Consider the following 27,799-nt stretch of genomic DNA (forward strand, 5'->3'; position numbering starts at 1 on the left):
GCAAGTAAACAAGAACCTGAAAAACAAAACAATTAAGATCATGGTCATTAAATTAGGGAGTAAAAGTTGATATGAGGCATTAAAGTGAAGTTACCTTCAGATTATTTCAAGCCCAGCGTTCTTCTGAGGAAAACGGAGACTTCACTCACATGAGATTTGTTTGAGCACTGAGCAGGTTGCCCCCCCCCCCCCCCCCCCCCTTTCAATGATCCGCTACAATCTGCGCGTCCAATCTCCAAACTTCCTGTGACACAACAGGAGGATCCCCTCTCATGTGAAGGAGACACGCAAATACTTTTAACAAACACGCCCTAGTGATCAAAAAACACTACTTTAACAAACACGCCCTGGTTATCAAAAAAAAACAACACACTGCAGCTGACGAGACGAGCGAGGACCGTGCAATACACCACACAGCGGAGGAGGGGGAAAAAAACGTTCAACACACGGTAAAGTTTCCCAGCAGAGAGAGGAGAAGAACACTCGTTTTGTCACCATCTCTTACCTTTCTCTCTTCCCCCCCCCCACCCCAGACTCCTTCTCCGTGTCCAAACTCTGTCACGACGTGGCTCGCCGCAGACTGCGAAATCACACAGCCGCTTCTTTCGGTAACCGAGGAACAGCAGAGAGAGAGAGAGAGAGAGTACGGAAGGTTTGCTCCAACATGCAGCGACTCCGTGTGTGAGGATTGTGTGGATTGTGTGTGTGTGTGTGTGTGTGACAGCTCATGGAGAGAATGAGCAGAGAGAGGAGAACCGGGGAACTTAGGGGGAGTTCCCGTTAACAGGCAGGCGGGGCGGGGGCTCCAGAAGAGTGACAGGCGGGTCCAGATTTAAGGTCCACAGCTCATTTGTGATCTATAGGCTACACATTAGATTTATGTGGGCTTATTCCTGAGTTACAAAGGTGAACAAGAAAAATAAATGTAACCTATTATTACAATGAACCCTAATGTTGAACTAGTCGACCTGAACTGAAGCCTTTTAACCATTCTTATCTGTCAAGCTTTATATTTGTGACAAATGAGATTCGGGTAGAATAGGAGGCTATTTCATTGAGCATTTCAATAGGACTATATTCTACAATTCTACAATTCTACAATTCACTTAGCAGACGCTTTTATCCAAAGCGACGTACATCAGAGAGTAAGAACAACACAAGCAAGGATCTAGAAAAAAAAGGGAACAATGTCAGTAAGAGCAAACGATCAGCTTTGAGTCCGATTGGACACACAGGTGCTGACAGGAAGTGACCAGAGGCAAAGCACAACACTGTTCTTGAGAGCTCTTATCAGTATAGAAACCATCTTATAAGTCATCGTTATCAAACAAAAACCATCGTCACACATCATCATTATCAATGATATGGAGACCATCATCATTAAGTTAGTAGGTATTCATGAAAGAGCTGGGTCTTTAGCTTTTTCTTAAAGGTGCAGAGGGATTCTGCACCTTTAAGAAAAAGAGCTAATTCCGTACTGCTGCTTTCCAGGTTTGAACGGCATCATATAAGTAGGCCTACTTCCCTCTTGATCAACAGGCTAACTTTAAAAAAAAAAAAAATGAAGAGTGAAGATTCAGAGGAGCATTACATAGCCTGTGTTTCAATTTCAAACAAGATAGTCTATTAAAAAAATGAACTGGCTGCAGTTAGAAAACCTAATGGTACCGTTCAATCATTTGCTTGAAAAAAAATCTGTTAACATTGACGATATAAAGATGGATGATGTATCTCTCAGCCTCCTCCCATTGTACAATTTTGAAGCCAAAATACCCCCTGCAACGGGCACTGACATATTACCCTGGTTACATCATCGGAAGCCAGAGTTTTTCTGCCGCGGTTTTGAAATCAGGCCCCTTCCGCCAAACTAAAACAGACATTTAATTTACCAACAAAATGGCAAAAGGTCTCCCTGGGAACACATTCTTGTGGCAGTTTAAAGTGGGCACTCAAAGCTAAGGGAAGTTTAATGACTCTTGTTAGTCTTTGTTACAGCCCTCTTGCTATAAATTTACTCTGCAAAAAAAAGGATACGCACTACAAGATAATTAAGCCGATTTCTGGCCCCGTTGTCCCCCTTCCAACAAAAGTCAGTTAAGTCCTGATTGTTGATAGTTTTTTAAATTAGATCTTCCTGTGGTGTGGGATCCATTTAAAGAAGTCTGATCCGCTCAGAAGAACATTGTGGCCACCTCGATATATTTAAATTTTTTACAATACCATATCCTGTTGTGTGGGGGGAACCTCGAGGAAGGATTTTCACAGTTGTCTATCATCAGGGAGCAGTACACTGGTAACCTTTTACTCAGACTCTACATTTATTGTAAACCTTGATCGCAGCAATGCAGCATTATAACAACGCGTGAGCTTCCCACCCTGAGTGTTACTTTGCAGAAAAAGGTGTATGGATATTTAAAATGTATTCATGCTGATCCTTCATGTACAGCAGTCATGTATTTAGTTTAACACAGAGTCGAAAACAAAAAGTTCAGGCCCTTAAAAGATTCAAATGTCCTATAGGCATGAAGAATTAAAGAATAAAGAAAAATATATCGTCATAATAAATATATTTCTGTTCATCATTATACAACTGGAAGACAGTGTTCACATCACGTAGCAGTTATTGTTTAACCATAATACTTTTTGGTGAACTGCAGGACTTCTGTGCTCAAATTCTGTGTTTCTATGGAGACCAAGTGGACTACAGCCCAGACTGCAGATCATGATACAGTCTGAGTTTATAATGTCAACATGAAGGCCTTTTTTTCTTAATCTTACAGGTAGCTGGCTGTGACACAGTAGACTTAATGTGGAGAACCCCTCCACCCAGGTGATGGAAATCTCACCTGTGGAGACTTGAGCCTCCCCCCCTGTCATTATATCCATATGGACGTCATGGTGCTCCAGTGTCCACCATCAATCAGTACGTTAACATGCAGTAAGAAGAAGTTTGTTCATTGTCTAGAACGGACTTAAACTGGATTTCAAAAACAGATATAAACATGTTAGTCCAAGTGAAATCATGCTGAGTCACATTTTTTCAAAGTCACTCTAATGGTGCATTTCATTTGATCTCGGAGGTCAGAAAATTTCCGAGTTTCCGAGTTTCCTGGAGGCGCAATGGTTAGTGCACGCGCCCCGTGTATGGGGGCTGTAGTCTCAAGCGGGCGGCCCCCGGGTTCACATCCCACCTGTGGCCTCTTTCCCGCATGTCGTTCCCCACTCTCTCTCTCCCTGACATCCGACTCTATCCACTGTCCTATCTCGCCATTAAAGGCATAAAAAAGCCCAAAAATAAATCTTAAAAAAATAAAAAAAGGAATGCCTCCTGATGTCAGAACTCTGACTCAATAACTCAGAGGAACTTAAAGAGCCCATATTATGCCCTTTTTGGGGTTCGTATATTTAATCTCTGTTCCTACTTTTGTACGTTCACAATAGCTAAAGTCCAAAAAAAGTGTCTGTTTTCATGTACTGCTCCTCCTTGCTCCCTCTCCGCTTTGAGTCCGTCAGCTACGCTCTGCTGAGCCCCCACTGCTAGACCCCACGTGGGCCAAGTCTGCTCTGATTGGTCTGCCGATCCGCTCTGTCGTTATTGGTCAGTTGCTCAGCACGGTTCTCGGGAAATGTCCCGCCTCTTTTACCATATTGGGAATGCAGCCACTGGCTCCGTCGTGGGCGTCCTACAGAAGTTAACGGGCGTGCAGCATGAGCTGCTGGGCTTGCCACAACGAGCCAATGGGCTTAGATCAGTGATCTCACGCTGACAATGATGTCAGACTGACAAATTTTTATCGAGGGGGGCTAGAACCGAGCGTTACATGCAGCTAATGCTGCAGCTAACAGGAGGACGTAGGAGAAGCCGCGTTTCCGTGGACTTTGAATTTTTGCACATAGATGTGCCTAAACATGCACAGGACACTTGGAAAACACACTAAAGAGCATATAAAACCAGAAAAAGCAGAATATGGGCCCTTTGAGTAGCCTGAGCTAGCTATGTTCGTCAACAGTAAAGTATGAGCTATACATTATGTTGATTAGCAACTTAGTTTGTTTTTGTGTAATTATGTCAATCACACCTGGACCTGTGGACCTGATGTCATGTTACTTTGGGGCACCAACTATCATGTAGTGTGTGGTAATTGCCTGGTATTAGCTTACTAAACAAAGACACCTGGAGGCGTCCATGTTGCTTGTCCGACTTTTTGCCAACTTGTTACTGGGACGTGATCAACTGGCGTGGTACCTAATTCCCAGCACCGACTTTGAACAGCACAAATACATAGAAGAAAGCCGGGGATACAAACAAGGTGAAGGTATCAACATGGCGAGTGCTTGAGCATGAACAACACATTTTTGGACTCACAAGAAGACGCAGTTAATGTTGTGTCAGCAGGACTTACACATATTGTATTGAGGTACATGGATGGAAGGAAAACATGTCAAACTGTCAAGTGTTTGGTGTTTGACGTAATAAGTCAACCAGATGAAGGTACAAAAATCACTCGCTGAAAGGGGACTGAAGCGGAGTACGGCAAACGTTGGTCATTACATCGATTCTACCCCGGTCCTTTACTGGGACAAGGACAGCAGTCCAGTTAAAATGCTTAATCGAACTATAACCGCAGTTCGACTTAATTGTGCATGTACGCTAAACGTAGTGAGTGTCATTAAGGTTGAGAGGATGCAAGCGCTGCTCGATTGTTCTCGTCTAACAGCTTTTGACCGACGATGCCAAGAGGTGAAAAGAAATCTATCTATAATGGGGAAATGATCTGGGGTTGGGTGAGGGCAGTGTGAGGCTGCCACGCCGATGAGTGAGAGTAAGAAATGCTGACGACCGATGTGAGGCGGATTTGATCTAAGGTACCCCAGTTCTCTCTTCATAGACTCCAAAAAACACAAACACACACACACACACACATATATACACACATAAACCTTACCTAAGATCCCCTCCAAATCCTGCTGGAATGTGTCTCCTATAACAACATCAACTATCGCAAGGCCTGCATCACATGACAAGAAGGCCCTGTGTATCTATCTATGTGTGTGTGTGTGTGTGTGTGTGTGCATGTATATATCTATCTATATCAAATGTTTGTGTATGTTGGGGTTCTGCCCACTGGGTATAAATAAACACCAACACAGAGTTAGAGGAAGGAGAACAGATAGAGGGACAACAAGAAGAGTCCTAAACATTTTAAACCACTTACGTAACAAGTCCCTGATGGCCACAAGAGAGCCAGATACAATTTTACCCTGCGTCTAATTTTGTTTCCTTGCCCAGAAACACATCCCAGACACATCATCACATGTAATGCACCCAGTGAATAATCGCAGTGATGTGACACCTTAAAGCATCAGTTAACCCAAGTTAGTGTTTGACCGTCACTTTTTGCCTGCTCTTTGGATGGATTTGTTTGCCTTGTATTTATGGATTGTCCGTGTACCAGCCTGGACTTTTCCTTTAAACTCTTCCCCCCTTTTTTTTTTTTTTTAATGGTACTCTGTCTTGTGAGCTGTGCATTTTATATTTTGAGTACATCTGCTGTTTCCACTGGTTTTATTTCCTCCTGTCAATGTCAGGCAAAAAGCATTTTAGCTCATTTTTAAATCCAATAATCTGTAACCAAAATGTAACCAAAATTTAATTTAAAGTAGATTTTACTGTTCATTCATTCCAGCAATCAAACACATGTGTTTCCAGTGTGGTTAAAGAGAGAGCTCAGCAGCACAGCAAGCTTATTCTGGCTAGGATCGTTAGTATGAGCCTTAAGGATACATAAGGGCAAATAGATACCACTCGGTTAGGTAAGGTGTGTCTTTATTCCTCTCAAGAAACTTGCACCATTGGTGAAAATGTACCTCTAAGCCTGCTATGTTCTATAAAATGACTTGCTAACACTGCTTAGTGAAACCAACAAGCAGCTGGAGGCCAGCTTTCATTATGAGCACGGCTGGTTCTGTTAACAAGCCTTTTGTGGGGGGAAACCTGAGGAACCGAGTCGCGGCTTTATCCCAGAAAAAGAAAAAAAAAAAAAAAACACCTCGAACTAAAACTTGACGAAAAGAAGGCCAGGCCATTCTGAAGTTTTCTCTCTGCTGAGAGCTGCACAGCACAGGGCTGAACAAGAGATGGAGGAGAGAGGGCTGGAGGGATAAAAGGAAAAAAAAAAAAAAGTGGATGAGGGTGCTGACACATCCTGACAAAATGGAACAGGGAGTGTCACTCAGCACCTCACACACACACATGAAATACACTCCACACACACACACACACACACACACACACTCACACACACGCAGGGTGTACATGAGAGCCTTGCCTTAAGGACAAGGGACCTGGATCTGAGCTTCTGCTGAAAGCAACACATGCCAGAAATAAGCATCACAATACAGAACCAAGGACAAAAAAGTCACACTCACTTTCACATACGCGCACACACACACACACACACACACACACACACACACACACGATGCAGTTGAACTGTCCGGGCCTGATTCTGGCAGGCAGAGGTGAGCTTTATTACAAAGACCCAGTTAATAAAACCCTTGACTGCACATGCATTTTTACAAGGTGAGCACACTTGTCTTCATATGTGTGTGTGTGTGTGTGTGTGTGTGTTTCTTCATTATCAGCAGGCTTCTCAAACTGTTTGTGAGTTTTTTTGGTTTTGTCTCCATAGGGACATCCGAGCAAAAGAGGAAAGGTTTTATTAGAGCGTTACATGATGGCAGCTGTCTAAACTGGCTCCTTTCTCCAGACTGAGAAGCTTCCTGCCTGGCAGTTCGGCGGACTCTCGGCAGCCTCTCAACATCTCAGGTTCCTTCCACTGCAGCTTCTGTGTGCAAAATGTTCTCAATCTTCGCAAATTTGAAGGCTCTCAAGCTACAAATTTGCCCGACAGAAATCCCCTCAAAGCTGCAACCACAGTCTTGTGCGCTGATAAAATGGCTATCACTCACATATTGACTGGTAACCCCCCCCCCACCACATGTCGTACTATCTGCCTATTTATCTGGTCGCTGCCAACTACATCAATCACACCCTCTCACCACCGCAACAGCTGCCTCGCATCAATGTGGCTCTGCGGCAGCTGAGGACGAGGGGCGGAGTGTGAAACCGCGTTTAACAGCCTCGGTTCCAGCTGAAGGGACGCTTTGGAAGGGGGGGGGGGGGGTTTGGGGTTGGGGGTTTTGTTAACAGAACATCAGGATCCCATTTAAATCAGAGGGAGGCTCAGGGGAATAGGACAGGGCGTATACTGTGTATGCCAAGGAGGAAGTTGGAGGTCATGTGTGTTTGTGCATGTTCATCTGTATTCTTCTTTAAAGCATGTTTAATCACAGCTGTGCGTCACTGTGCTACAGGACAGTCGATTCTCTCTGATGTCAAGCCATTGTTGGAAAGCTGAAATGCTACTATAACATTGTACTGCTGTGCAGGGGCGTCAGCTGAAATCCTAGGGTCCCATGAAGTGAAAACTAGTTTACAGCCTGCTCTGCACACATGGCTAACTCTAACTGCTTAAAACAGGCAGAGTTAAACATGCAACAGTTCTTTTGCTGTGAGTTCTGCTAACCGGACAGATAAAACTATCTTAATGTCTGACAGCTTAAATGTGTTAAAGAACAGACAAAAGAATAAGAATCCACAAACCTACCCTCTTTAGGTAAAGAAGCTGTTGGAGCGGCATTTTATTTTATTTTATTTGCATCGTTTGCTCATTTTTTTCTGCATTTTATCTGTTATCAATATCAATATGTGCACTCTTAGGAGGTGGTGAGGCGCAAGGCGATACGTAAGTGTGCAGAGCGCACCTGGGAGAAGCCGGGTCACAGCCGATACCGTCATTGACCACTGGCTTCCTTTCCGTTACATGTTTTTAGGTCATTCGAGCCACTACATGTATTTTTTTAGTTTACATTTATGTGCAATAAAAAATACAAGCGACTTTGAACGTCAAAGCATTTCATGAACTGTTCAGGTGATCTCCCTGTGGTAAATGCTGGAAAGATACTGGAGAGGTTACAGGACAAACCTAAATGTCTGAGCTTTTTGCCACTTCAGAAGCCTTACTCATGTGAGCCCCCCCCCCCCCCCCCCCCCCCCCCCCCCCCGTGCTAACCACCACACTGGCATGCTACCTCCTGGGGAGTGCTTGTTCGGGTTTGATCCACTTTGATCCACTAACCAGTACATTATGGTACCTCAAAGGCATGATCCACACTCCAGAGGGAGGAAGACGGAACGTTTTGTCTCCACAGTGAAGGGCCGCAGCCAGGATCCAAACCAGAGACAGCTGGTCAGATATAGTCTTGCCCACTTTTGAGGGTATTGATTCGCATTTATCAAATCAAATTCGTTGAGGTTGGTCGACTCAAAAATATCTTCTTTTGCATTTTCTTTTGCATTGTACCAAATATGATGATAAGAGAGTTATTGTTTGTCGTTCAACTTTCAACCTGCAACGCAGCAGTTCAAATTCATATAACAGCCTTTGATTTTCCCACCTTAAATGTGACGAATAAAAAAAAATGGCCGCCACCATAATCGCTGCAGCCTCATGAGCTCGGCTGCACTTTCTTTGATATGTTTGTTTTTTTCTGACTATTTTCAATGAAGAATTACATCCAGGTTGTGATCATTGTGTGGCTTTGTGCATCCCTCCTCAGTAGAACAGTACATCACTGTCCTCATCCAGCTCCAGGTTAAAGGTCAGGGCTGAGGCATGTGGCTGCTCACATCAGCCCCCCATACAGCGCTTGTCCTTTGACCTCTTTCTGCCCAGGCCGGCTGCCAGCCCAAAGCTTTTTACAGTCTGTGGGATGCACAAACTGATGTGCTATCTGCTGGTGGCTACAGCGGCTAATACCATCCTTCTTCTGAAGTCCAGCATCCACTGGGAATGGAAAACTTGAGTCTGCCAGTAACTAGAGATGAGCTGGCTCTAAGCTGGTGGTGGAAAAGGTTTAGTGGGAAATAGAGAGGAGGAGGTTGAGGAGGGGGGGGGGAATGTTGATGAAAAGCATGTGAATCCTTTTCCCAGCTCCAAAACTCAATCAATACATTTATTAGGGGCAGAGTTCACGTTATCCAGGAATAGAATACAACTTCCTTTTCCTTTCATATTTTACATCATCATCTCACAAACAGTAAAGCGAATATAATATATCTCTGACTTCAGGACATTTTGTGTGGGTATTAGAAAATAATGAATGGGATTTGAAAAATCTCTCAGGGCAACATATCCCTGCAGGCTAGCATGTGTCATTGTGTCTCAGTAAAGAATAGATTAACATCTATTTCGGAGATAAAGAAAATGTAAACACACAGCAAACCAGACCATGAACTGTATGGTAACAAATATGAAGCGGATGCTGAAGTGCCTTGAAGCTGCATTATTTCTAATGGCCAGCAGGAGGGAAGTGATTGTAGCAAACAGATGAGAAAATATCAGAACATCTCAGTTGATACAACCCAAGTAAACGTTTTCCTAATCATTTTGTAGTCTCAGTCGTTAGCCGTCCATCAGTGTAGCGTGACGTTCATTTTTTAAATATGGTTCTAGTTGGGTTTTTTTTTTTTTTTTTTTTTGGTATTTTTGGGCTTTCGTGCCTTTATTTTGAAAGGGCAGTGGATGGTGTTGAAAATTGTGGAGATAGAGTGAGGAAAGACAGTTACTGTAATATTGACCAAATGCCTTTTGGGATTTTAATGCAGGGTATGCTTGAGGTCCTTTGTTTCACAAAGCCTTCAAAACTGAAACGGCGATTAGAAACAAATCCCTCTGCCCATGAAGCCAAGCCTGTTGATTACTTTCAAATTAATTTTTCACTGATGTTTTTGTTCCCGGCTCAAGGCCAGTATGCTATTTCATTATAAACGTTATAAGTGGTTGAAATTTGGGTCACATATTTGTCATTAAAGAGGTGGTGACAGGTCCTGGAGGTAGACCAGTGGAGACCAACTGCTTTTGCACATGGCAACCTGTGATTGTCAAGGTGCTTCCACTGCCACAGTGTGAATATTCTGAGGTTCTGCGGGTAAAAAGATTAAAACAAAAACTTAATTTTACCCGGTCACACCATCGTTTTTATTTTTGTTTTTAGTGGTTTCACATCCTCAGTTCCATGCTGGCAGTGGAAGAAAGCTGCAGGCCAGTTCATCTAAACTGTTATGTGTACATGTAGCAGATGTTCCTATCAGTTATTTTCTGTTGCAGATAATTACATACACACATGCTTACTGAGCCAACAGACACATTAAGATGATATATACAATCTTTTTCCTTGTGTTAATGATACTCTGAAATGGATCAGCAACGTCACAGCATGAGTCTGTTGCTGCACTTGTTTGGAAACAGGAAGATTACGGATTAATGAGCCAATTGCTGTGTACGTTTCTTCAGCAGCAGAGCCGATATCCTTCGGCTAATTATGAAACAGTATGTACCTGAAGATCTCGAGTGAAATATATTCCAGCTTCTGTTCCTGTTCTTTTAGACGTGACACCTAGCTCTGCAAAGGGCAGAAAAACAACAGGTTGTTGTTTGTCATTTCAGAAATAGAGTCTGTGTCGAAGCTGAAGCATACCGACTCACCCGCTGTCCATGACATTCCTAAATACCCCAGTACATTATTGTCACTGTCTGTGTGCTGATTGTGCGCGTCTAATGTGTCAACATGCACAAACACTGAATGTGTTGACTCCATATCCCATATGTAGGTCAGTTTAAGACCAGCCATTAGATTAAATCACCGATCCTAATAGCCAAAGAAAGTCCGTAATGTTCCCTGTGTCACACAGAGTTCATGACTATGTGGACATGCCTGATTCATAACACAGACACATTTGTATGAATGTTTTGATCAGAACAGTGGTGGAAAACGTACTCAAATTGTACTTAGTTTAGGGGCGCTGGTGTTCGCTTTTAGCATGGGCTACGGCTAACAGTAGCCTATTCTTGCCTGGATAACGTCTTGTAGCTACGATATATTTTTTGATTATTGATCAATAATTAGACATTTCAGGGGACCACATGTGAATTCCATCAGTATGCTTTCAAATTCTGCTGTCAGCGTTTTATTATTACACATATTAAAAATGTAAATATATGATTTCGTAGAGAGTAATCACATCAAACACTTTTATATATTATACAATTTTAAGATCATTATACTCACTTTATTTGCTCAGATAATGATCAGTTATATGCGTCATCTAAGAAGTAACTATTTAACCGTCTAAAATCGAAGGAAATGGATTAACACTAAACGGTTTCCTGAGTATTTTGAATCAAAGTCTAAAGAGGCATAACATTAGAGCATGTGAGTAAGTGAACTTTCCCCCATTGATTAATTGATTCCACCAGCGCTGCTGCTGCTGCATGAGAGGAGAGAATACTCTACCGAACTGACGTCTTTCCTTTCAGTGTCAAGGACTCGTTTCCTGTCAACACAAACAGTGACGAGTAGTGTCCTCCTTTACAGGCGGTAGCTGTAGTCAACCTGAATTCAGGTCCACTTAGCTTGTGAATGAACATTTAACATATATGCAGAACAAAACCTGCAGAATCATGAAATCTAAAGGGAACTTGCATCTCTATATTCCCTATGACTTTTTTTTCCATTTATGCCATTTAAACTTGCTAGAATCCTTTGTTAAATAAATCTGGAAAGAGGACATTTGTGATTATATCTTAACATCATGTCAAGTAACTGTGTTGAGATGTTTTAGTCGTGGTTAAAACTGATTTAAATTTTAAAAGGATGAAAAATGTCCTGGTTGCATTAATGGGCCTTTGATCTTTTGATCATCTCAGGAGATAAAAACACAACTTTTGCTTCTTTTTCAACCAGACCCTTTTCAAATTATCACCGCTTTAAGTGTGACCATGAAATCAGAACACAGCATGCATAGGAATGAGTTCAAGTTCAAGGTTGTTTTATTGGTTTAATTTCCCATTTAATATGCCCAGTAATTCATACTCAAGCTCGTGTAAAAGCAGGACTGCATGAAATGGAAAACCTTCATTTCTGCTTCATGGCTTTAGTCATGTTAAATCACCAGAAGTGTAATTCCAGTCAACGACACAAGAGAGGCCCTCTCTCTGCCCTCCATACCACAGACTGCAGGGAGACGCCAGACCAACACACAGGAGGAGGGGGAGGGGAGGGGGGGTGAGCAGGAAGAGGGAATTTTGATGCACACTCCTTACACCACACAACACACACACACACACACACACACACACACACACACACACACACACCGTAACACATATATCACATTAACGTTTACAATATAAGCTTTCTGCTGACGCTCTCATTTCGCCGGCTTTCTGGAAAGAGAGCAAGTATGGCATCTGTGTGTGACTTAAAGTGATATTTCGAGAGTGAAACACGGACCCCCCTCCCTCCAGGATTTAGGATTTTATGATGACTGCAAAAAAGTTTGTCGTTTCATGCGTCATCATGAGTAACACCAGCATGCTCAGCTTTAAGCCTATTGGTTGGAAATGGCAGTAAAAAAAAAAAACAGCAGGAAACTATATGCAGAAAATCTTTTAAACCGCAACACAATTCACCTTCTGCTAATCCTCTAAGTACTCCTCCTCTAAGTTGCCTCAAGCAGAGAGTATATATATCAACCCCTTTCTACAAGGGAATAAAACCAAAGCACTTAAATTATGAATACTAAATATAGCAAAAATCAAATGTACTCTATGAAAATAAATTGTGACACAAACACTTCCTAAAAAGAGTGTGACGTAAAACTCCCTCTTGATTTGTTCTTCTTGGTTTCCCTTTGGACAAATCCATGCTATAGCTGTTTGATTTCTTGATGTGAAGCTAAGCTAACCAGCTGCTGTTGTGGCCATGTTTAGAAAAGAAACACTCGCAAGTGTTACCGATCTTGTCATCTAAATCTTAAGAAACAAAAAATGGTGAAAGCTTGATTTTCAAAATTGACTTCATCTGAGCTGTTTGTGACATCACTGTGGCTGAACTGCACAAACGACTTTGCTTCACGTTTATTTGTTCAATATATGTCAATTTTTTTTACCTCAATTATCTCTTGGACTTTTTTTCTCGTAAAGACTGTGACCTGCAGCCACCTCTTGGTCTCCCAGAAGGCTAATCTGATACGGTCTGGTGGTCTGGCTGCTTTGTTTTGGAAAACCGGCACAGCAGAGGGGTCAGATCCTCATCAGCTCTGATGTTTGTTTACATTCTCACAGTGGGCCATCAGGGACGGATAGTGTCCATTTGGAAGTCAAACCGTGGGAAGGAACGGGGCGATAAATAGCCCAGTGAGAGAGGGAGAGAGCGAGAGTGAGAAGGTGACACTGACACTGTTTGCCCCTTTAAGCCATGGCAGTATTGATGTTACTGTGCTGCTGCGTGCCTTACAGTGACTTAGACCTCGAGTTGGAACAATCTCTAACGTCCATCACGGGGCGTCACTTTGCCTATTATTGGTCTGAGGTGCAAGCCGTGTGTTTTCCAACATCCTTTGTTTGATTTACAGAAGCTGCGGACTTTTCTATCTCTTGTTTACTGAATTTCCCCCTGGAATAAATAAAGTATTTCTGATTCTGATTTCTGGTCAGCTTATCCTCTGTTCTGTCAAAGAAACTCCAGTATGAGCCTGGACTTCCCCTGAATTCACTATTAGTATTGATCAGCAAACCAAACAAATAAAGACAAGCTTGGCTTTTTCATCTAAAAATAGCAGGAAAGACAGAAAAGTCGGAAAGCAGATGGATCAATAGTCTGTTTGCGGTCATGATGAGTCCAATACCTCTCCAACAACTTGCAGCACAAATCCCTTACTGTAAGACTCTCACTGCAGTATTGATGTGTGCACATAAAAAGACATGCAACCAGAACTTTACTGGAAGAACAGGACTATAAACTCGCACCAGATCAATGTCACAAATTCTGAATTTTTAGTCAAAGTGGAAAAACTCAAAGTCACCCGTTCTTATTTACCTATGAATTTATTTAAGAAGGATTAACATACTTTGTACAGATAACATGGTTTCTATATTCTTACATTCATAGCAGGTGCGTGGAAGAAGGATAATCACATTATTAGGACTGTTTATAGGAAATTGCCAAATAGGAGTTGCAACAAGTGTCTGTTGCAGAAGAGGTGAAATTATTCTACTTTTAATTTTTGTCACACTTGCCTATCTCATTACTTAAATGGTAAGCAGGTTTTTTTCTGTTTTCTCAAAGATTAAAAAATTAAATATGTACATGAGTAAATATGTTGTTTTTAAAAAAATAAACAAAACATTGCAAACTACCGACATGTAACATACAGACTATTAATATTAGGTGCAGTCATTCACTAAAGTCTGCAGCTCTGTGGTGCCTCCCCGTGGTCACAAATATGTATTATAATGGACTGATTTTCATTTCTTTTTTTTTTACAATGTCAAAAACGTCATTTCCCAAATTCGTATTCGTCTGAAGTCCTTCAACGTTTATCTTTTTTATTTTCATCAGCAGTTTTTGAAGGAGATAGGCTTCTACAAAAATATTGTTTTAGAAAAAAAAACTAAAGGAAAAAAAGCCTACGAAAATGGTCCCAAAGGTTGTTTGATATAGGATAAATTTAGCCCTAGACAGTCATTAGACTATTCTAAAACTTATAAGTCATAATTACTTTTTTGTAATTTTTTAATTCCAAACACCATACTGAAATGCATGCAAATAAAGGTTTTATTTTGAAGACTTTAAACGGAAGTGGTTCATGCTTCATAGTAATACCTAGTACTTATTATTGAGTAATCAGAGTGTGATCTGCAGCCTGTGGATCATCTGTCACTGAGGGAGTCAGGATGAGGCTGCTGCCGGTTGTCGTTACTGTCTTGTTAACGGTGTCTGTCGCTTATTATGTTTACATCCCGCTGCCTGATAGCATCCAGGAGCAGTGGAAGCTGATGATGCTGGATGCTGGAATACGTGCAATGATGCATCTGGTGAGAAAAAAGAAAATAAGGGAATGCATAAGGGAATGCATTTTTTGGCATGTGCTGTGTGTAGGAGGGTTGCAGCAAAAGTAAGTGAATGCAGCAGGTGTACAACTTAAAATCACCTATGATCCAATCTGCACAAGTTCTTTACCCTTCTCTTCACATTTACTTCAGCTTTATAAAGTTGATGTGAAATTAAAAGCAGTTGTTTGTGCAAATAAAAAAAAAGGTGAGCTGCAGTCTATGTCTGATAAGTGACAGTGATAACACTGCTCAGACATGGACTTCGACCCAGAAGCCAATGTTATATAGAGGGCTAACTTTACATTGCACAACTTCAATGTTTATACTGACAAGATCTCAGTTTTTTTTTAATTAAATGAATGGCATCTCTGCCTTACAAAGTGTTTTTATTTGAAGTAGTGGGTTTTCAGCAGAGCAGATCTTGTGACACACGCAGAGCCGTAAAATCTCAGTTCTGAGGCAAATCACCCTTAAACCCTTCAACAACATGAACTTTTATGGATTAAGACTAGTGGACAGTGTTTTTCTGTGCTAGAGGGTATTTTCAAGCTTGAATCCATTAAAGCTCATTCGCAACACCAGTGTGAAATAAACAAATGTTGTGAAAGACTTTAACAGCACATCAACGGTTCACTTTTGAAAGTGTGACTGTTTCCTCAAATGCCAACATGTTACAAAGCAGGATTTAGAAAGTTTATTATTATTACATTCAATATTATAGTGTATCTTTCTTCTTCAAATATTGGAAAATAGATCCCATAAATTAAGATTAAAGTAAGTCTGACTGATCTGCAGGTAATAGGTCAGTACTAATAATCTGTAGATATCCTAAATTTGGGTTTTAGAATGGATATGTGGATGGAAAAAGTTGCACCCACCTAAAATTCTAAATTCAAATATCTCATCACATTGCTAAAAGGGTGACACAATCAAGCTGCGTTGTGCCAAGCAGCCGTGTCTGCTGGCCTTTGTCAAACTTTGGATAAAGTCTGAGATGTTTGTGTGTCTGAGGTCAAAAGTAATCATCACTAAGACACAGTGCAGAGGGACAAAGGTCTGGTGGTAGTTTCACACATGCACAAAACTCCTAAGAAGTCCCTGGCGTTTTTAGGGTTGAGCGATATGTCTGAATACACATCAGCTCACCCCGACTCCACGCTGAAATTTTACTCGGGTAAAGGTTCAGTCAGGGTGAAAAGAATTGTCTACTTGCGTTTTTTAATTCGGCACAGTTTTGCGTATGTTTGAAAACACAATCACACCCACCCACCATCATCGATTGTCTTAATTCTTTCAAGAAGAAACTCCCCTCAAGGTTGTACATTTCCTTTTCTTCCATTTAAGTCCCATTGGATGGATCCGCTGGCCTCCAAACACTACATCACGTCTATCAGGCAGAGCGTAGAGGGTTTCCAGAGCATGGTAAATGGTATGGCCAGTTCTGAGCCCGACGGAGGGGTCGTGCCTGGAGTGAAAGTCAGCGACATCACCTTTGCCGGCATCCCGGTCCGTTTGTACGAGCCCCCTGCTGGAGGGGAGGGACATCTGAGGAGAGGGCTGATGTTCTTCCATGGAGGAGGCTGGGCCTTCGGCAGTGTGAGTGAGTACAGACACTGTTAGATATTATAGACCACCAAGAGTGAGCAGCACAATAAGAGACCTCTTCTTTAATTCAATGTGTTATAAATGCTACTTTGAACGCTCAGTAAAGCTTTATATTTGGCCTCATGAAGTCTGTAGATTTATAGTATTTGTCCATCTTCCCCAAGAGTAGTCTTGTTGTTTGATTTGTGTTATCCTGTTGTGCATATCTTCCAGTAATATTTCTAAGAAGTGGTTCATTCAGATACAACATATTGTTTGTTCACTTCCCTTATCCACTCTCCTCCACCCCTCTTGCATTTCCTCAGAGGAGACGTCCTATGATAAGGTCAACAGGATGGTGTCTGACGAGCTCAACGCCGTTGTGGTCTCTGTTGAGTAAGTGTGTCTCCTCCTGCAACACTGATCCAGTGATTCAACACTTTTCTGCTCAAAGCAACAAAAAAGAAACAAATACATTCTGAGACGGACTTTATAAAGCCCTCTTCTGGATAGGACGGGGGGATGACACACTGGACAATGTAAGCTTGTGTGTTGATACAGATAATCCTTGTTGTGTAGCTTTGCTCTTGATATTATACCCGTGTGTTTACAGGTTTAAATGTAGAAAAAAGTGTCCATAATCAAATACCCAATGCTTTCTGAAACGTCAGTATCTATTACATCCAATCTCTGTGTTTTAGGTATCGTCTGTATCCAGAGGTGCACTTCCCAGTGCCGTATTTAGACTGCCTTACTGCTGCCAAACACTTCCTGTCCGAGGAGGTCTTGTCTAGGTATGCCATCGACCCCGAACGTGTGGCTGTGTCAGGAGACAGCGCAGGAGGAAACATGGCAGCTGCCGTCTCTCAGGAGGTACGTCAACACACGCCATCGTAGGAATGTGTGCAGAACACACTGTCTATTAAAGAGCAGGAGATTTATCATTTACTCCATTTTTTTTAGAGCGACCATTCACAACACAAGTTTCTCATCATGTTTGGAACAGATACTCTTTGTAATATTATTCACTGTGCATAGACCTGGCAGTCTAAGCCTGTTAGCATGACAAGGAGCTAGTTAGCACGAGCCAGCCTTCACTATAAGTTTAATCCAATTTGAAAGTTTTAAATGTTCTCTTAAAAGTAGAGAAGGTGACAGTCTGACCCAAAGTGATAGATGATGATTTCAAAGGAGATGGGGCCTGACAGTGTGAAGGCTTTGCCTCCCGTACTACTTTTATAACTTTAAGGACCTTCGCCTGTACTCTGCGAGGTCAATGATCTGGAAAGGTAATAGAACAGAAAGTGATTTTTAAGGCAATGTGTGTCATATTGGAGCCGACTGGACTGAACAGAGCTGTGTGTGTGTGTGTGTGACTGGGCTGTGTAAGTACGTGGAGCTCATGCTGTGAGTTTACACTGATATTACATGACGGCGAAACTTAACTATGGCACTGTTGTGGAATCACAGGTCCTTTGATGACATTTAAAAACGTAAGTCCTTGTAACGTGATGTGATGTTTAATTAGGTTCTTGTTATGTTTTTGTATTTACCCAGATTGCGATGGATGACACTTTGAGTGTGAAGTTCAGCGTCCAGGCATTGATCTACCCAGCAGTCCAAGCTCTGGACTTCAATACGCCCTCCTACCTGCAGAACGAACATATGCCTATCCTCTACAGGTCTGTAGCCATCCGCTTCTGGCTGCAGTACCTTGGTGTTGACCTCTCTCTTGTTCCCCAGTTTACAACAAACAATCACAGCTCTTTACAACACACACACATCACCCCTGAGCTGAGGGCACGGCTGGACTGGACCGTCCTCCTTCACCCGAAATACAAAAAGAACTACAAGCCTGTGATAGTGGAAAAGGGATCTCAGGGGGCTGTGAAAGAGGTGCCTGGGCTGCTGGATGTGAGATCATCACCACTGTTAGCTGGCCCAGAGGTTTTGGCTAAATGTCCGCGGGCGTACGTGCTTACATGCGAGCACGACATTTTGAGGGATGATGGCATGATGTACGTGCGGCGCCTGCAGGACGCAGGCGTGACAGTAACCAACCGTCACTATGAGGACGGCTTCCACGGGTGTTTCAGCTTTATAACCTGGCCTCTGGATTTTGATGTAGGGAGGAGGGTGACCAGGGATTACATCGACTGGCTCAAAAACAACTTGTAGATGTGCGTATATGTGCGAGCAAGAGAATGAATGAGGGTTTTTTTGTGTCGCATGCACACGTGTGTTTGGAGATACCAAATGAACAAGTCCTAGCTTTATGAATCACAGACTTGTACATCTTCTCTTTGTATAGGGACATTAAATCTAAATCTCAGGGCCCTCGTGTAATTACAGATGCATACCAGCTTAGTAAGTATGAACGTGATGTGTAAAGATTACTGAAGGTCTGAAATGGAAAAGGTGAAATATATCGAACCTTCTGACTAACACTGTGAGCTTCTGGGGGGGAAAATCTAACTAAATGCATAGAAATACTTTGACAATGGAGATTCAGTTATATTCACAAGAGCCCAGGAAACAGACTTCCTAGCTCTCCTTTCCTCATTTGACCTCAAGCAGGCCCTCACTCCTCCTACCCACAAAGCAGGCAACACTCTTGATTTGATTCTGACTCAGAACTGCTCGACAGCAAACCTGACTGCCACCCCTCTGCATCTATCGGACCACTTCTTTGTTCACTTCACAATCTCCTTACCAGAACTCCCTCAGGCACCGCCACCAATGGTTTCATTCCATCGAAACATTCGATCCCTTAAACCAACTCAGCTGTCTGACGAGGTCTTGGCTGCCATGCCTGCCCATAAGGATTGTGCCACACTCTCTTGATGAGGCTACAGAACACACTCTGCTCCACACTAGCCTCATCTCTGAACAAACTCTGCCCTCTAGCGTCCAAACCCGCTCACAAAAAACCCACCCTAGTCCATGGCTCACTAAAGTCTAAAGAGAGCGAAGGGGCTTTGCTCAGGGCAGCAGAGAGGAAATGGCAAAAAAATCAAATAGTCCACTGACATAAGCAAAGACTTGTCTCATTTTCCTCCAGCCAAAAATAATGGACTACATATTATCCGATCAAGATCTGAAATGCAACAGATGCAAAAAAAAAAATTCTGCTTTTAACTCACTGCTCCAACCACCTCCTCCTCCACCCTCCACTCTGCTCACACCAGACATGTTTGCCTCATACTTTACAGAAAAGGTTGCAGCGATCAGTAACCAGCTTTCTGAGCCTGACCAACTCAGCCCAAAGGCGCCAACCAAAAGTGCCTCACTTACCTCATTATCCCCTCTGATCGAGGAGGAAGTCGCTAAGCTTACCTTAACTCTCACATCCAGGTGTACACTCCCTCCTGCCCACTACGCTCTGCCAATGAAAGGTGTCTGATCCAACCTTCACAACAGGGTCCTAAGTCTCTTAACTAGACTCTTCTCCTCTGTCGCCCCCCCGGTGGTGGAATGAACTTCCAAACTCCATTGACCTGCAGAGTCTCTTGCACCTTTAAGAAAAAGCTAAAGACCCAGCTCTTTCATGAACACCTACGACCTTAACGAGATTATTGATGAGGATAGTGATGGTGAAGATTTTGTTTGATCATGGGATGGTTTTGATGCTGATTAGAGCTCTCAAGAACAGTGGTCGATGTTGTGCTTTCCCTCTGTGCAGTGCCTGTCAGCACCTGTGTGTCCGATCGATCTCAAAGCTGTTTGTTTGCACTTACTGACGGTGTTTCCTCCTTTCCAGATCTTTGCTTGTGTTGTACTTACTCTCTGATGTACGTCGCTTTGGATAAAAGCGTCTGCTAAATGAATTGTAGAATTGTAGAGAAATGGTCATGATTGAAATCTAATGAAAGGTTCGTTAAAGCAGAGGTTTAAACAGTTATTATATGATCTACTAAGTAATGTTTTGTGAATATACAGTCGGTGCTTAAAGAATATGAAACATGGTTTGATGCATCAAATGTTATTTCAACAGAGACGGGATGAGAAGGGGATGTCTTTCCTCAAGGACTTGAAAATCAGTGACCAAATGCACTATCACCTTTGAGTTTCATTACATTTGATAATCACTTTGGAACTTAAAGGTAACATGTCATCATGACCCTAGTTTACTCTGATTAAAACATGGTGTGATTTTAATGTCTTGGATACATAAACATATGAAAAAGGAATCTGGAGATCTGAAAGGGCTTGAAATATAATCGTTTTACACCCGAGTGTATTTTTTCACGTTTTTTTTTAAATATTTTATATGTACCACAAATGTCTCTGCCATCTGTTGTGATGATGAATGTTGATGATGAAATACATAAAGTCACAATGATGAAGAAAAATAGTTTCTGTACATTGACTTACACTACAGACTTGCATCATCAGTTTTGGATGTTCGATATTGCTTATTGAGACAAAAACAGAATGCTACACATGTAAAAAATATATTTTAAACCCCCTAAGAAGCACAGTTCACCTGCTGCTAATCCTCGAAATACTCCGTCAATAAGTTGCATCAAGCAGAGAGTATATATCAACCCCTTTCTATACGGGAATAAAATCAAAATACTTCAATGCATAATACATTCTGAGTACGATTGTAGCAAAAATCAAATGTTCTCTATATAAATATATTGTGGCAAAAAAAAAATCCTAAAAAGAGAGTGAAGTCAGACTCCCTCTGGATTTGTTGTTTTCAGCTCTGTGTTCTCATGGACAGGACAGTAACCGTACAGTCTAACAACTTGTCTCTGACATGAACTAATCCATAAAACCGCAATGTTTACACTTGAGTAGTGTTTCAGATTGAACAACCAAGATACAATGTGTTGATCAGTCAGCATTAGAGGTGCTGGAAGATGTTGGTTTTCCATAAGAAAACCTGTTTCATTTCTTGATATGAAGCTAAGCTAACCAGCTGCTGTTGTGGCCTTGTTTAGAAAACAAAGATTTGCATGTGTTATTGTTCTTGTCATTTTACTCTTGAGAATCAAAAAGTCTGAAAGCTTGATTTCAAAATTGACTAAATATGTATTTAATTTGCAATGTCCAACTTGAGCTGTGTGTGACATCACTGTACAGAATCATGATCTGTTTTCTCAAATATTAAAAATAGTTCATGTGGTTTTTTTTAATTTACAAAATATTACAATTAACATTTTTTTCTTAAAGCAAACTCATTTCAGGGATAACATTTCACTTGAAAATGTCAGAGCAAACTACCGATAGGCTATATAATTCACTTTAAGTCTGCAGCTCTATAGTGCCTCTCCGTGGTCAAAGATGTGTATTACAATGTGCTGATCCAACTGCGAACACAAAGAAAAAACTTCATTTCTCAGATGTCAGTTCGTATTCATATGAAGTCCTTCAAAGTCAAAGCGTTTATCTTTCTATTTTTTAAAGCAGGGAATATTTTGAAATGTACCAAAATATTCTTAAACATTTAAAAAACAAGTTTAAAACCAGCAGCCAAAGAATAAAGAAAAAAGCCTATACTAAAATGTTCATAAATGTTGTTTGATACAGGGTAAATTTAGCCCTAGTAGACAGTCATTAGGCTACTTATTTTGAAACGTTTTAGATATAATTACTTTTTTCTTAATTTGTATTTTGAAACATCCGGTGGTGAAATTGAAATGCATGAAATGTTTTATTTTGAAGACTTTAAACGGAAGTGGTTAATTTCATGCTTAGTGGTCCTTCACAATAATACCTAGTAGTTACTGAGTAATCAGAGTGTGATCTGCAGCCTGTGGATCATCTGTCACTGAGGGAGTCAGGATGAGGCTGCTGCCGGTTGTCGTTACTGTCTTGTTAACGGTGTCTGTCGCTTATTATGTTTACATCCCGCTGCCTGATAGCATCCAGGAGCCGTGGAAGCTGATGATGCTGGATGCTGGATTCCGCACAACAATGCATCTGGTGAGAAAGCAATTTTTTTTTTTAAATAAAGGTAACACATTTTTTTGGCATGTGCTGTGTGTAGGAGGGTTGCAGCAAAAGTAAGTGAATGCAGCAGGTGTACAACTTAAAATCACCTATGATCCAACCTGCACAAGTTCTTTACCCTTCTCTTCACATTTACTTCAGCTTTATAGAGTTGATGTGAAATTAAAAGCAGTTGTTTGTGCAAATAAAAAAAAAGGTGAGCTGCAGTCTATGTTTGATAAGTGACAGTGATAACACTGCTCAGACATGGACTTCGACCCAGAAGCCAATGTTATATAGAGGGCTAACTTTACATTGCACAACTTCAATGTTTATACTGACAAGATCTCAGTTTTTTTTTTTTTTAAATGAATGGCATCTCTGCCTTACAAAGTGTTTTTATTTGAAGTAGTGGGTTTTCAGCAGAGCAGATCTTGTGACACACGCAGAGCCGTAAAATCTCAGTTCTGAGGCAAATCACCCTTAAACCCTTCAACAACATGAACTTTTATGGATTAAGACTAGTGGACAGTGTTTTTCTGTGCTAGAGGGTATTTTCAAGCTTGAATCCATTAAAGCTCATTCGCAACACCAGTGTGAAATAAACAAATGTTGTGAAAGACTTTAACAGCACATCAACGGTTCACTTTTGAAAGTGTACCTCTGTTTCCTCAAATGCCAACATGTTACAACGCAGCGGTCATTTAGAGAGTTTATTGTGAGCTTCCCCGAGAACAAGAAACTTTTCACCTTTGCTCTACATTTGGAAAAGGCAGCTGTAGGTGACGAGTATTGAGCCACATAGGCCGAGAGAGTTCACACATTAATGGTTTATAACGGTTTGCCAAAGCTGGTCGTTCTATTTGTACAGGATATTTAATATTATTTTGTATCTTTCTTATTCAAATATTGGAATCTAGGTCCTATAAAATCAGGTTAAAGTAAGTCCTACCACAGCTGACTGGTCTGCAGGTAATAGATCAGTACTAATAACCTGCAGATCATCCTAAACACCCACCTAAAATTCAAAAGTCAAATATTGTCATATTGCTAAAATTAACTTTTTAAGAAACGTGTTACACAATCAAGCTGCGTTGTGCCGAGCAGATGTGTCTGCTGGCCTTTGCCAAACTTTGGACACAGTCTGAGATGTTTGTGTGTCTGAGGTCAAAAGTTCCATGAAGTATCAGTAAGACACAGTGCAGAGGGACAAAGGTCTGGTGGTATTTTCACACATGCACAAAACTCATAATGTCTTGATTTTGGTTGAGCTTCATGTGTGTGAACGCAAACAATGGAATTTTTCCTGCCGGCCCCCCCCCCCAGTAAAATGTTGGCATGTCGCAGAGTTGGGGTGAATGAGTGGATCTGTGAACACAGCGGGAAATATCCAGGAATATGTCCGAATACACATAGCATTAAAGTAAAGAAAAAAGAAGTCATCATAGTGTCAGACTCTGTTGCTGCATTCACACATCCGCTCACCCCGACTTCATGCCGACATTTCACTCTGGTAAAGGTTCAGTCAGGGGGAAAAGAATTGTCCACCTGCGCTCATACATTCAGCACAATTTCAGGACGTCTTCAGGGCCCACCATCATTCAATGTTTTGAGTCTGTCATGTCCATCCTAAACTCCAATTGAGGTTATACACTTTTCCTTTTCAGGCCCATTGGTCGGACCGGCTCGGCTTCAACCACTACATCGCGACTATCAGGCAGAGCACGGAGGGTTTCGAGAGCATTCTTGGTTCTGAGCCTGATGGAGGGGTCGCGCCTGGAGTGAAAGTCAGCGACATCACCTTTGCCGGCATCCCGGTGCGTTTGTACGAGCCCCCTGCTGGAGGGGAGGGACATCTGAGGAGAGGGCTGATGTTCTTCCATGGAGGAGGCTGGGCATTAGGCACTGGGAGTGAGTATCTCTATTATGGAGCGTCTATATTACTCTAGAGATATTATAGACCAGCAAGACTGAGCAGCACAATAAGAGACCTCTTCTTTTATTCAATGTGTTTTATTTGGCCTTAAAAGTATTTCTGCATCAGAGGGCAATGATTCATCTATCTTCCCCAAGAGTAGTCTTGTTGTTTGATTTGTGTTATCCTGTTGTGCATATCTTCCAGTAATATTTCTATGAAGTGGTTCATTCAAATACAACATATTGTTTGTTCACTTCCCTTATCCACTCTCCTCCACCCCTCTTGCGTTTCCTCAGAGAAGGGGTCATATGATAAGATCAACAGGATGGTGTCTGACGAGCTCAACGCCGTTGTGGTCTCTGTTGAGTAAGTGTGTCTCCTCCTGCAACACTGATCCAGTGTTTCAACACTTTTCTGCTCAAAGCATACTGACACCCACTCACTGAGCCGTTATTGTGATATATTCAATTGAAAGACCTTCCTTGTTGTCATTATATAAAAATGAGATTGAGTTCACCTTGAAGTGCAGATATTCATGCATCCGCAGTAACCAGAAGGGATGCTCTTTTTAGAAAAATGTCCTCAATTGACGCTGATTTCTTTTGGCTAGACGATTCTGAAAAACTCAAGTTGCGTTTTAGAAAAGGAAACCGATGTGTTGTAGCAGATCTTATCCGTAAAGCCTGGGAGAGAAGACAGAATACACTGTTTAAGACTGAACTGTGACAGGAGCATGCAACATTGCAATGTTATGAAATGTTACTGTAAACCACTGCGACGGAATTTCTGGTGTCTTATAAACCCCACGAGGGTTGGGCACTTTGTGTGCATGACACCAAAATCAATTCAATCAATCAATCAATCAATCACTTATATGGAACTTGAAGAAAAAATATATTGCACAGTAATAAGAAGGAGGGGATGGGAGGGGGGGATGACACACTGGACAATGTATGTGTTGATACAGATAATCCTAGTTGTCCAGCTGTACTGTTGATATTATACCCGTGTGTTTACAGGTTTAAATGTAAAAAAAGTGTCCATAATCAAATACCCAATTCTTTCTGAAACGTCAGTATCTATTACATCCAATCTCTGTGTTTTAGGTATCGTCTGTATCCAGAGGTGCAGTTCCCAGTGCCGTATTTAGACTGCCTTACTGCTGCCAAACACTTCCTGTCCGAGGAGGTCTTGTCTAGGTATGCCATCGACCCCGAACGTGTGGCTGTGTCAGGAGACAGCGCAGGAGGAAACCTGGCAGCTGCCGTCTCTCAGGAGGTACGTCAACACACGCCATCGTAGGAATGTGTGCAAGATGATGATTTCAAAAGGAGAGGGGGCCTGATAGTTGAAGGCTTTGCCTCCCGTACTACTTTCATAACTTTAAGGACCTGGTCTGTGGTCTGCGAGATCAATGATCTAGAATGATGATCTACAGTTTGATTTTTAAGGGGGGCAGAAGGTGTCAATGTGTGCCATTGGAGCCGTCAGGGCGAACAAGCGCTGTGTGTGCATGACTGACTGTGTGGAGCTCAGTCACAATGTTTTAACAGATCATAACTTACTTTAGCATGTATTAGATTATTGTGTACAAACTGAGGTCAGTCTGTAAGGATTCAAACCACATAAATGCAGTTCCTTCTGATGACATTGAAGGCCTTCGGCCCTGTAATGTGATATGCCGTTTAATAAGAATTCTTGTTTTTCTATTTACCCAGATTGCGATGGATGACACTTTGAGTGTGAAGTTCAGCGTCCAGGCATTGATCTACCCAGTACTCCAAGCTCTGGACTTCAATACGCCCTCCTACCTGCAGAACGAACATATCCCTATCCTCTACCGGTCTATAATGATCCGCTTCTGGCTGCAGTACCTTGGTGTTGACCTCTCTCTTTTTCCCCATTTTACAACAAACAATCACAGCTCTTTACAACACACACACATCACCCCTGAGCTGAGGGCACGGCTGGACTGGACCGTCCTCCTTTCCCCGAAATACAAAAACAACTACAAGCCTGTGATAGTGGAAAAGGGATCTCAGGGGGCTGTGAAAGAGGTGCCTGGGCTGCTGGATGTGAGATCATCACCACTGTTAGCTGGCCCAGAGGTTTTGGCTAAATGTCCGCGGGCGTACGTGCTTACATGCGAGCACGACGTGTTGAGGGATGATGGCATGATGTACGTGCGGCGCCTGCAGGACGCAGGCGTGACAGTAACCAACCATCACTATGTGGACGGCTTCCACGGGTGTTTCAGCTTTATAAACTGGCCTCTGGATTTTAATGTAGGGAGGAGGGTGAATAGAGATTACATCGACTGGCTCAAAAACAACTTGTAGATGTGTGAATATGTGCATCCAAGAGAATTAATACATTTTTGTTTGGGGGGGTGCATGCACACGTGTGTTTGGAGATACCAAATGAACAAGTCCTAGCTTTATGAATCACAGACTTGTACATCTTCTCTTTGTATAGGGACATTAAATCTAAGCTCAGGGCCCTCGTGTACTTGCAGATGCATACCAGCTTAGTAAGTATGAACGTGATGTGTAAAGATTACTGAAGGTCTGAAATGGAAAAGGTGAAATATATCTAACCTTCTGACTAACACTGTGAGCTTCTGGGGGGGGGTGGGGGTGGGGGGAATCAAACAAAATGCATAGAAATAATACGACAGTGCAGCTTCAAGTAAATTCACAAGAGTAATGGTCAAGATTCAAACTTCATAAAAAGGTTCATTATAGCAGAAGTTTAAACTGTTATTATTATCCAGCAAGTAATGTCAAAGGCTATTTCAACAGAGAGTGTCTTTTAAAACCTGATGAGCTGAAGTAAACATCCAGATTGTGCATCCTGCCCCTTTAAGAAGGGGATGTCTTCCCTCAAGGACTTGAAAATCTGTGACCAAATGCTCATCTTTGAGTTTCATTACATCTGATAATCACTTTGTTACTGAAAGGTAAACATGCATTACTCTGATTAAAACACGGCGTGGTTTAAATGTCTTGGATACAGAAACTTGTGAAAAATGAATGAATCATAGTGTCACAGTTCTCTAACATTTGCTCTCCACAATCTCCACCCACTGGAGATCTGCAAAGGCTTAAAATATCATAATTTCACAGAGTGTAATTTTCCACGTTTTTCATATTATATAGTAACACAAATGTCCTCTGTCTCTGCCATCTGTTGTTGATGTCACACTCATGAAGCAAAATCATCTATGTTCATTGACTTATTCACTACACACTGCTACTGTGTGTGTCATCAGTTTGGGACTTTCCTCAGTGAGTGACTCTAGGTGTTCTTTTTCTGATTAAAGGCTCAACTTGCCTGA

The 27,799-nt window shown here is 41.8% G+C and overlaps 3 protein-coding genes and 1 long non-coding RNA gene across 4 annotated transcripts in view; 2 read left to right on the forward strand and 2 right to left on the reverse strand.

The window, feature by feature from the left end:
- ppp2r3a (protein phosphatase 2, regulatory subunit B'', alpha) overlaps positions 1-654 on the reverse strand; it is a 64,186-nt gene extending 63,532 nt beyond the window's left edge. The window contains exon 1 of the mRNA XM_061063339.1: positions 95-654. The gene's annotated coding sequence lies outside the window, so the exon portion shown is untranslated. The remainder of the gene's footprint in view (positions 1-94) is intronic.
- A 14,135-nt stretch (positions 655-14,789) lies between these two features.
- On the forward strand, positions 14,790-19,074 carry LOC132993127 (neutral cholesterol ester hydrolase 1-like). The gene is made up of 5 exons (XM_061062801.1): positions 14,790-15,002; positions 16,365-16,620; positions 16,931-17,000; positions 17,306-17,477; positions 18,162-19,074. The coding sequence occupies exons 1-5, from the start codon at positions 14,862-14,864 to the stop codon at positions 18,780-18,782; spliced, it is 1,260 nt and encodes a 419-aa protein (XP_060918784.1). The 5' UTR covers positions 14,790-14,861; the 3' UTR covers positions 18,783-19,074.
- Positions 19,075-20,221: 1,147 nt separating this feature from the next.
- On the reverse strand, positions 20,222-27,602 carry LOC132992934 (uncharacterized). Its single transcript, XR_009676405.1, has 2 exons — positions 27,161-27,602; positions 20,222-20,388 (listed from the first exon to the last, which is right to left on the reverse strand). It is a non-coding gene; the product is annotated as an uncharacterized LOC132992934 (long non-coding RNA).
- LOC132992933 (neutral cholesterol ester hydrolase 1-like) lies at positions 22,335-27,093 on the forward strand. Its single transcript, XM_061062525.1, has 5 exons — positions 22,335-22,538; positions 24,212-24,455; positions 24,759-24,828; positions 25,569-25,740; positions 26,181-27,093. The coding sequence occupies exons 1-5, from the start codon at positions 22,398-22,400 to the stop codon at positions 26,799-26,801; spliced, it is 1,248 nt and encodes a 415-aa protein (XP_060918508.1). The 5' UTR covers positions 22,335-22,397; the 3' UTR covers positions 26,802-27,093.
- Positions 27,603-27,799: the final 197 nt, after the last annotated feature.

Source organism: Labrus mixtus, chromosome 18, assembly GCF_963584025.1.
Source record: "Labrus mixtus chromosome 18, fLabMix1.1, whole genome shotgun sequence".
Taxonomy (NCBI): Eukaryota; Metazoa; Chordata; class Actinopteri; order Labriformes; family Labridae; genus Labrus; species Labrus mixtus.

Coding starts and splice junctions, on each gene's coding strand:
- LOC132992933 (XM_061062525.1), top strand. CDS start 22,398: ATGAGGCTGCTGCCGGTTGTCGTTACTGTCTTGTTAACGGTGTCTGTC. Junction 24,456..24,758: donor CTGGGCATTAGGCACTGGGA/GTGAGTATCTCT, acceptor GCGTTTCCTCAG/AGAAGGGGTCATATGATAAG. Junction 25,741..26,180: donor CAGCTGCCGTCTCTCAGGAG/GTACGTCAACAC, acceptor CTATTTACCCAG/ATTGCGATGGATGACACTTT.
- LOC132993127 (XM_061062801.1), top strand. CDS start 14,862: ATGAGGCTGCTGCCGGTTGTCGTTACTGTCTTGTTAACGGTGTCTGTC. Junction 16,621..16,930: donor CTGGGCCTTCGGCAGTGTGA/GTGAGTACAGAC, acceptor GCATTTCCTCAG/AGGAGACGTCCTATGATAAG. Junction 17,478..18,161: donor CAGCTGCCGTCTCTCAGGAG/GTACGTCAACAC, acceptor GTATTTACCCAG/ATTGCGATGGATGACACTTT.